We start from the raw sequence: 9,701 nt of genomic DNA, 5'->3' as shown, positions 1-9,701 counted from the left end.
ACACCCAGACTCCAGTATAGTATCCCCAATGGCAGGAAACATAGGACAGTCTTAAAGAAGCATCACACCATTTCAAGTGTTACAAGTCATTAGTTTGATATTTGGTTTCTCCGGTAGAGTTTGGTGATGATTAAATCTAATCTTAACTCGGAGAAGGTGGGCTGGATTGGGATCATGATCCTTTTTTTTTCTTTTGTGTACTACCAATTTACTGTTTCAATTTTGCCCATGATGGAAGGGTCATCCAATTGAAGAGGTTGTCAGTTTGTTTTTGTTTTTTTTAATCATAAATGGGGCGTACTAAGATGAACTCTGACAGCCTGGGGGAGATAATACCCAAATATGAAATTATATTTGTGCATCAGGGAATACAGTAGTTGGTATGTGTGCTGCCATATCCCCTGCAGTTACTGTGCAATTGGAGGATTGAAGAAATTAAGTTATGAATTTTGAAACATTGACACCAATCAGGTAGTCTTAGTCAGACAATTGATGCTAACAGTAGCAGCATCTGCAGGTTAAAGACAACTAGCAGTAGCAGTTACGCTAAGCAGTAAAACAAAGAATAAACTTCATAAGTAATATTTTACAAAGAACTGACCAACAGCTGGCAGCATTTAGAGACTCACATACACATATTTAAAAGAGATGAGGCAGGTTGGTGATTACAACAAAACAAACATCTACATTACGTTGAGACTGAATTCATAGTTTTTTATTGGTACCTGCTGGTTTCTTCCTACTATTGCTAGCAAACTATGTTGGGACAACCCCTCATTGAAGTGGTCCTCAAACATTTCAACCAATTTAAATAAAATAAGATAACTTGAGTTATTGCTCCTTACTATTTTGCATTGTTTGTCGCATAATAGTATCAGGAACAGTTGTTGCGCAAGCGTCCTGAACGAACGTGATCTCTCAGCAGTCCGACACAAAAAATATAAGACAAAGCTTAGTACAGTTCAGTTTGAGTATTTTCATTCAAAAGTATCTCCTGTTTTGATAGTATTCTTTGTTGTAAATGTCTCTGAGTTGTTTAATTGTCAGGAACATTTTTTTCTGGGATTTCTTCATGCACCACTTGAGGGCGCTCACATACCACACCACAGTTTGAAAATCACTGCCTTGATGGCTCCAAAGCAGATATCGTCAATTGTGTCTGACCCAAGACATCTTTCAATTTTTCTGAGGTTTTAATTTCAGTCTGAATTGGGCTTGATGTAAATCTCCCTGTTCCTATGTGCAGGTGGGGGATAGAGATGCTTTGATAGCTCAAAATTTGCTTGTGTTCAGTGCGTTTACAACAGAGGTAACATGTGAAGCCTCAAACAGCTCGTCTGTCATACTCCATATGTGGATCACAATGAGGATCTTTAGTCAAAGGATGAGGAAGGATGTGACACAAACAGTTTAAAGATAAAAAAAATCAAAGTTGAAGACAGGGCTCTTTGTTATTCTGTGTTTAATTAATCAGGAATATGATCAGAACCAAAAGAACACATCAATCAAAGCACACCATTTCTTGATGGTCCATGACAGTCCTAGGAAGAAGACTGGAGACAACAATAACACAACACTCTTTTTGCCTGAACTACTGTTTGTAGAAAGACAATAAATACTACAGAGCGTCTGTTTATAATGTCAGTGGGTGAGATCAAACAGTGGTGAATCTATAGTGGGTCACATGTCTGTATTCCTTGCCAGGATGCAGAAGACAATCAGGAAATGTTACCTGGAGAAACACACATATGTACAGCAGTGAATTTCCCATTTATGTGCTACTGTGATGACTTAACAGCTGTAAAACACATTATTAGGACAGATTATATAAGACTAAGGTTTATCTTTGGAGCCAGAATGTCTTGAAAGGTAACTACTTTTGAAAATTTAGCTCAGGGGGATATGTTGTTATTTTTTTAAGAAAATCTGGTATACAATTCATATATACAGTTCAAAATATCACCTCAAACACTGAATCATTGGTAGCACTCAAGAGCTTATGGTGTAGACATGAAAGTAGCAAAACTTTACAACAAGAATAGGGAGAGGAAACACAGGACGACACCTATGCAGCTTCACAAGTTGGCGGTTAATAACAAGTAAAGCTAGAATCTAATCAGTGTGATAAAACCAAATAATAGGTGGGCTAAACAACAAACCATCATGCTTTTTGTGAGCATCATACCTGGTTCACAGCATCTGGCCAATTTTGAGTCTCAAGACAGAGGGAACTGTGCTTCCCATATTTAACTCCACCCTTTCCAGTCAAAGAGCCGTCCAGGAAGTTAGCAGTATAGAATTGGATTCCCGGTTGGCTAGTTGTAACCTCGAGAACACGGCCACTGGCTGGGTGACACACCCTAAGATGACAAAAGATGGGATGTTACTCCAGAACAGAAAAAGGTGTTTGTTGTTGTGCTTCTCTGTTTTTTATCTGACCTGGCAGCATGTCTCACTGTCCATGGGTCTCCAGGTGATGACAGACAAAAGTTATGGTCAAATCCAACACCTGAAACTGCCTTAAGTCGAGGGCCAATCACAACAGGCTGCCTGAGGTCGAACGGTGAGCCGTCTACTGCTCTGATCTCTCCTGCAGAGAGGTACAGTTGATGGTAAGGTGAAAACAAGACACCGATAACAGCTGTCAGTTAGTGTCAGTGTCACAAGTAAGCAGTTGTACAGTTTCCTCACTGACGACTGACAAACAAGTTCAGTCGCAAAATGGTAACAGCACATTTAAAATTTGTCACTGTCAGTCAGTAATTCAGCAGGCAGAGCAGTTACAGGGCTTGCCCCTCTTGGCATTAAGCCATAAATACTGTTATCAAACAACCAGATCATTTTGAAACCTTCTTTGTTACCAGTGTATAATGGTACAGTTTTTTTTAGCTCATGCTCTGAACTTCTGGTGCGCTGCAACTTCTTCAGCTGGGGTGGTGTCTTCTTTGATAATTAATCAAGGACTGTACTTGGTGGTTCACACTTGAGTGGCAGAGCTTGCACATCACCGTCTATCACCCCTGAAATGAGATGCATGTCCATATAGTGTTGTGTCAAGCAACCAAGACATTGTAGTGACTTGTTGAGTTGCCTATGACATTGCATTTCCAATGATGTGACTACTTCGCATGTGGACCTCACAAAAACAATGGTTAAACATTATACTGTCCAGTACTAATGCACGTCATGTGCTCTAAACGATTCTAAAGAAAAGCCATGTTTAATTACAATACAAGTGATGTGGACTTGTGCAGATTAAGATGGCTGTCTAACCTCCCCATTCCCTCTCTGGAATAGACTGTGAGCAGCAAGAGTTTTTCCTTAATTCTATGAATTTCATAGTGGTATTATAACATTGTTTAAATCATTCATATACAAGTACAGCATCCTTGAGACAGACCCAGAGAAATGAACAGGACCAGCTATTCAAAATTAAATACAGTGCTTTACTTGTAAGGGGATGGATATTAAGAGATTAGAACATATTATGTTAAAGTCTCAAGTCCTCAAAGTGGAAGTCAATACTAACACACATTGTGTGACACAATACTTTTCCATGCCTTGATGCAAGACCAAGCTAGCTCCAGGAGAATGAGAAACTTCCTCTGCCAGAGAAATGAGAAACACACACACACGCACACATACATTGTCCATGCTTCCACTCCTCTGTATTAACAACTACATGATCACAACCACACACACACTAAATATAGCAGCCAACAGTGATGAGGGGACTAAGTGCACCAACTGGAAAAGTCACCATAGCAACTCAGTATGAACATAGTAAAAGCTTTGCTGTAAGAACAGATCATTTATTTTGTACTACCTGACCAATAATTGGTGGTAATATTCTCAGGTAAGACATCTCAAACTTCATGAGGTTTGACATAATCTTGTTTCAATGAGCTGGTGGTGTGAAGATGTGTGATTTTGAGACACTGGCTCAGAAATATTGTTTGCAGTGGATTATTGGGTGAATAGTTCCTGAAGTCTCAAGATAATTCTGTCTGATCTATCTCTGGGTTGTTCCTGCGACATTAGGGTAAATATCTGAACAAGCCTGTGACGAGATTCAGCTATGTGTGAAGTGTTTCTATGGACCAACGTTGCTGTAGAACCTTGACAACAGGTCTCTTTTCTTTAGTTAAAAGAACAGCCTTCCATATTTTAATGAGAGAAGAAACACTGTAGGTATTCATTTTAAGAACTTATCTGTACCACGTTGATGTTGAGCATCATATCTATAGGATACACAGGGGCAGTGATGTGTTCACAGTGCATGTAGCAGCTAGCTCTTCTGTTACCTGTAGGGATCGACATGTCATCCACTGGCAGATAGGACCGAGCGTTGATGGACACTTCATGGTCATAGATATCTGCTGTAGCCTACACACAGACACACACGCACATACAGACACACACACAGAATAGGAGAACTTGACAAACACCTACTGCAGTGCAGCTCAGCATACACAATGATGAATCCCCTTCAATTCCTTCCATCCATCCATCCATTTTCTTCCAATTATCCTGTTAAGGCTCGCGGGGGGGACAGAGCCTATCCCAGTGGCTTTCGGGCGAGAGGCAGGATACACCCTGGACAGGTCGCCAGTCCATCGCAGGGCAAACCCACACAGGCACAAGGAGAACATGTAAACTCCACACAGAAAGAACCCCTGCCTGAGCCGGAACTCTAACCTAGAACCTTCTTGCTGTGAGACAAGAGTGTTAACCACTGCAACACCGTGCCGCCCCCCTTCAATTCCATTTTTGAAAATGTATATGATTCTGGAGATGTTTCGGTGAATGTTCACAGTACAGCACTTATTTTCTACTTGCCAACAGGTTTTCAAATTTGTGGCAAAAGCCCCAGATCAGACGCAGATCAGATGCTTTGCACTTTAGACATGTTCATAGACGCTAGCCAAGAGGCTCGCTACTGCACTGCAGACAAAAGCCAGACATTTAGTGGGCTGACTAGCTACCTTCATTTGTGACGAGTTTCACCTGTGGGAGTCATGAGAACCAATAAGAGGCAAGACATGAGGTGAAGAGAAGCATGACATGGATCCACTGTTTCATTTGCGCATGATTTTGTTTGTCGCTTGCAATAACGATAATATAAAGGACACATCTAATATATCTATATATCTCAGGGATGTTTTACAAGTGGTCACAAGTAACAAAATTTAGTGCATGAATAGGGCCATATACTTTCTGACTAAGCTTCAGGTGATTAAGCATTGTGATTGTGGTCTGTTCATGTCCATCCTCTCTATTGCTTCGTGGTGTAGCTACAAGCATGTAATGCACTAATTTAGTCAGTTCCAAAGTGTTTCAAGATGACTCATCATAGGCACATAATTGTTGTGTCTTCTTCCTCCTGCTTCTCACACCATCCGCAACTGAAACTGTTTCTAGGCTTTGGAGGAGAGTTGGACAACACCGATGGCTAAGATGGAGCCCTGCACATACAACACCAAACAAAACACAACACTCTGTGGCATGAAACATGATAATGGCTGTGAACAATTTTGGATTCTTTCCCTCTGAGCCTGCTCCTGTGTGCCTCTCAACCTTCCCATGATTTAATAGCTAAGCTGTTCATGTATACTTACCTGTCCAGCCAGGTTGAAGTAGGAGTGGTTAGTGAGGTTGATGGGAGTGGTTTTGGACGAATGGGCTTGGTATTCAGCCGTCAGTGTTTCCTCCTGAACACATCAAACGTTCAGTTGTGGTTTGTGAGTTCATGCGATACAAAATCAAACTGTTGAGATATTTTAACTGACAATGTTTTCTAAATTAAGTGCAACAAGTGAACATTTGATGGCAACTTGCATTCGTATTATTTATTATCATTTGGTGTAGAATCATTTTTTTCAAGGTGCAAAATAGGTTCCTCTAAGTTGCTCAGTTGACTCAGTACCCATCTAAACTGGGACCTTTTCTCTTCAAGGTCATCAATGGACACCTCGAAGTAAATTGTCTGATCCTCCCAGTTGAAAGTGCAGAGAAACTTACAACAAGCTGAGATATGCTACACTTGATATATTTACCTGCAGGACATAGGTGACAGAGACCTGCACCTCTCCAGGATAGCCTTGGTCCCCATCTGGACTGGTAAGACTCAACTGAACACCATTTCCCACTGCTGAAGCATGCCAGATAGCCTCAACACACATACATCCATATCATATCAAACATCTGTTACAGAAAGTTAATAAACAGTTGATGCTACAAAGTACAAGCTAGAGTGCTAAATTTGTGTTGGTGATTTACAAAATACAAAGCCAGTTTAAAGACGTGAATTTGTGCCAGCCAAGGCAAATGACACAACATAAAGGGCACAAATAATGTTGAAAAATGTTCAACTTAGGTGTGAAGCACGTGTTTTGTAGTGGTGTGTTACAAAAGCTCTCAAACTCCACTCAGAAGGAATGAGAAATGATCTAAATCACTGCAGCTGATTTGATCCAAAATCAATTTGAAAAAAAGGTATTTTCTAGGTTGTTCATAATAATTTTATTGTTTCAGCATTATTTTGATCTATTTGTTACAATTAAATTAGGTTCGATTCTTAACTGGAAGAAGCCATCATCTCGACAAAGTAAACACAGTTCCATTTGATGGTTGTGTCCCTTTGGATTATGTCTTCTTAGCTTACAGATGTCTACCTATAGTGTATCCGTCACTCAAACCAACAAAGTAACATTTGTGAGCTATTCTTGAGGTAATAGTTCAATGTATCTTCATAATGTGTACCTGTGAAATGAACCTCAGTTAATTAATGTCAGTCAGTCTTACCTTATTGAAGCCTTGCAGTCCTCCATGCAGGGCGTTTAGTCCATTGTTGACGTCCAGTTGATATTCTCTTCCATTCACCTCAAAGTGACCTTTGGCAATCCTGTTGGCAACACGGCCTATGACGGCGCCAAAGTATCTCTTGTCTGACTTGTAACCTGCCAGTGCAACACAAGTTCAAGCACGTCCATCACTCGCTTTAACAAACACAAGTGATTATGGAGACACCATGGACCAATCACACCAACTTTACAAAGGAAAACAGATGAGATGACATAGACACAGAGACAAGCTGAAAATAGTAAATGGACTCAGTTTATATAGTGCTTTTCTATCTTAGTGGCACTCAAAGTGCAACGTTACAATGTCATCTCATTCACCCTTTTACGTACACACTCACACACTGATGGTGGAGGCTGCCATGCAAGGCGCCAACCTACTCATCAGGAGCAGTTAGAGGTTCAGTATCTTATTTGAGGACACTTTGACATGGTCACCAGGGGTGAGGATCGAAACAGCTACCCTTCAGTTGCTAGACGGCCACTCTACCTCTGAGCCATGCTGCCCACCAAAATCAGTTACCTGTCAAGTCATCATAGCCCAGGACGATGTCTTCCATCTCACTGTGTTTCCCCTTGCTACACACGGACCTAATGATGGCACCCAGCGTGAGGATCTCTACATGCACCTTGGAGGAGTGCAGGCTCCACATGTCCACGAAGCCCAGGTCACTCACCTTGCCCCACTGCTGACAGCTCACCTGAGTCATCCTAGAAGACAAGACAGGACCATCTACCTCCAACCAACCAACCAGCCAGTACGGTTGACATTTATCAGTGTTGACCTGAGTGACTGGTAGACTGTGTATTTCTCATAAAGTGTGTGTAAATGTACACTTTACAGGAACATCTGTTCAGTAAGAAGACACTCTACTGATCCAATAATCAATCAACCAAGCGTGTCCACAAAGAATACCACTAGCTTCAAGGAAGCCCTGATATATTGAGCTGGCTTTAAAAAAAAATGTTGTTCAGAAGTCCTCAGATCAACTGTCACACTGGGTCCAACCTTGAAAAGGGGTTGTTCAAAAACAAAAACAAAAACAGACTAAACTAAACACAACAAAGTATTCAAAAATTGGATTATATTGCATGCATTATCGATCAAACCCTCAGTATGTGTTCAAAATGTTTGTGGGATGCTGATAAACAGAATCAATATCATCGTGATCCTAGCCAAAGGCTGGAATAAGAGGGGATTTCAGGAACACAAATATGGTGAAACATGAAGATGACAGAGTGGCGATGAACCAGTTAATACTGTTGTGAATCTTCAGACAGCTGTCACATGTTCCATTGCTCCTATCTTACGCTGTGGTATAAAGTACAAGGAACTCAGATTAGGTCATCGAGTAATATTTTGTGCTCGGAAACGTCACCAAATATGTTCCTCATATCCAGGAGATCTGTTGCTATGCTGTTAAGAAAAAAAACCTTTCAACCCTATCACTGAGATGGTTACATTCGAACCTGGTGTAGGTTTTCCCAGTCTAGATTGTGACCAAGCGAAAAAAGGGGGCGGAGCTGGTGATGTCACCACATAATCGATCACAAACATGGCGGAGTGAAGAAGAAGAAACCACAATTCTTCAGTATCCATCCATCCATCTTCTGTACCACTTATCTTAGCTGGAGCCTACCCAAGCTGACATTGGGCGAAAGACAGAGTACACACTGGACGGGTCGCCAGTCCGTCACAGGGCCACCAGGAGCAATTAGGGATACAGTATTTGCTAAAGGATACTTCGACATAATAGCCAAGAAAAACTTTTTTTTTTTTATTAAGGCGTGTTGTATAGATTAAGGAGTAATTTAAATTACCCATTGCCCCAAAAACAAAACTGACTTAGCCCGACGGTCACTCTCCGTCTGCGTTATACCGCCCCCAATTCTTACTATGAGTAACGTCATTCTTTTGTATTATACTGTTGCTGAAATGCTGAAATCCTGCTCTGAACCTTGCACTGGAGTTCACTCTCGGAACATGTTTCGAACAATTGGCCAAAGGAAGCTCAGAAACAGACGTAGCCCTAGTGAACGCTTGACTTTTATTAGTACCACTGTAACGATAACTACTAACAAACCGAAACACTGCCAAACTTTCGCCGACGTTTTGTCTCTCACCTCAACGCAATGATCTTTACAGGAGACTTCGGACGACGCCAATATAACTTCCTACCCGCGGTTATAATGACGTCAGCAACAATATTCCCTCCGTTAAGGCTTACAGGCGGCAGGAACGAGTTCCTCATCTCTTGTATTTAATGGGAATTTGCATCCGTAATGTTACGTTGCTGCATTTTGTCCACGATTTGCAGAAATCTACACGGTAGCAATATAGGTTTTTGTTTGCATGTAGAGCAGGGTGGTGATCTGGTCACAGGGGTTACATGTGGAGACGCATTCTAAAGTCAAGCGTGAACATGATCAACAGAGCTGTGCACGTGATCGGATCTCATCAGGACAGATTTTAATACCAAGTGTTCACAGGGCCCTACCATTTATGTGCTAATCCCTCTCCAATACTAAAACATCAACTGGAGTGTGGTGAATGACAGAAACGCAACTACCATATAGCAGTGATTTCAACCAATTCTGAACAAAATTCCGACTTCCTTTTTTTTTTCACTTATCAGGCTGTCAAATACAGCTAATCGGTTCAGTTTATCTGAGAGTTGACTTGAAAGTTTCAAACTCCATGGTTCCTCTTCCAAGCTCTATTATGCCTATCAATGCCTTAAAAAACTGAATACGTTGGGAAATAACATTTAAATGACAATTGTTTTCAGTCGCTACATTTATCAACAGCATGTCAGACAGTGTGATTAGCAAGGTATGACA

The 9,701-nt window shown here is 41.1% G+C and overlaps 1 protein-coding gene across 1 annotated transcript; it reads right to left on the bottom strand.

The window, feature by feature from the left end:
- Positions 1-1,451: 1,451 nt before the first annotated feature.
- On the bottom strand, positions 1,452-9,244 carry galm (galactose mutarotase). Its single transcript, XM_086181091.1, has 9 exons — positions 8,985-9,244; positions 7,384-7,571; positions 6,805-6,959; positions 6,057-6,170; positions 5,619-5,711; positions 4,305-4,386; positions 2,440-2,590; positions 2,186-2,360; positions 1,452-1,732 (listed from the first exon to the last, which is right to left on the bottom strand). The coding sequence occupies exons 1-9, from the start codon at positions 9,110-9,112 to the stop codon at positions 1,655-1,657; spliced, it is 1,164 nt and encodes a 387-aa protein (XP_086037217.1). The 5' UTR covers positions 9,113-9,244; the 3' UTR covers positions 1,452-1,654.
- Between the last annotated feature and the right edge of the window lie 457 nt (positions 9,245-9,701).

Source organism: Aulostomus chinensis, chromosome 16, assembly GCF_037954235.1.
Source record: "Aulostomus chinensis isolate RoL2024-O1b breed Wild chromosome 16, RoL_Achi_v1.0, whole genome shotgun sequence".
Taxonomy (NCBI): Eukaryota; Metazoa; Chordata; class Actinopteri; order Syngnathiformes; family Aulostomidae; genus Aulostomus; species Aulostomus chinensis.
The sequence above is the reverse complement of the archived record's forward strand: the minus strand, read 5'-3'. Positions and strand labels throughout refer to the sequence as shown.

What these genes read in the sequence shown, in the direction of transcription:
- galm (XM_086181091.1), bottom strand. Translation starts at nt 9,112, where the DNA reads ATGAGGAACTCGTTCCTGCCGCCTGTAAGCCTTAACGGAGGGAATATT. An exon ending in GACTGCAAGGCTTCAATAAG is followed by an intron (nt 6,171 to 6,804) that starts GTAAGACTGACT and finishes ATGTGTGTTGAG; the next exon opens with GCTATCTGGCATGCTTCAGC. An exon ending in GGCCAGATGCTGTGAACCAG is followed by an intron (nt 1,733 to 2,185) that starts GTATGATGCTCA and finishes GTGTTTCTCCAG; the next exon opens with GTAACATTTCCTGATTGTCT.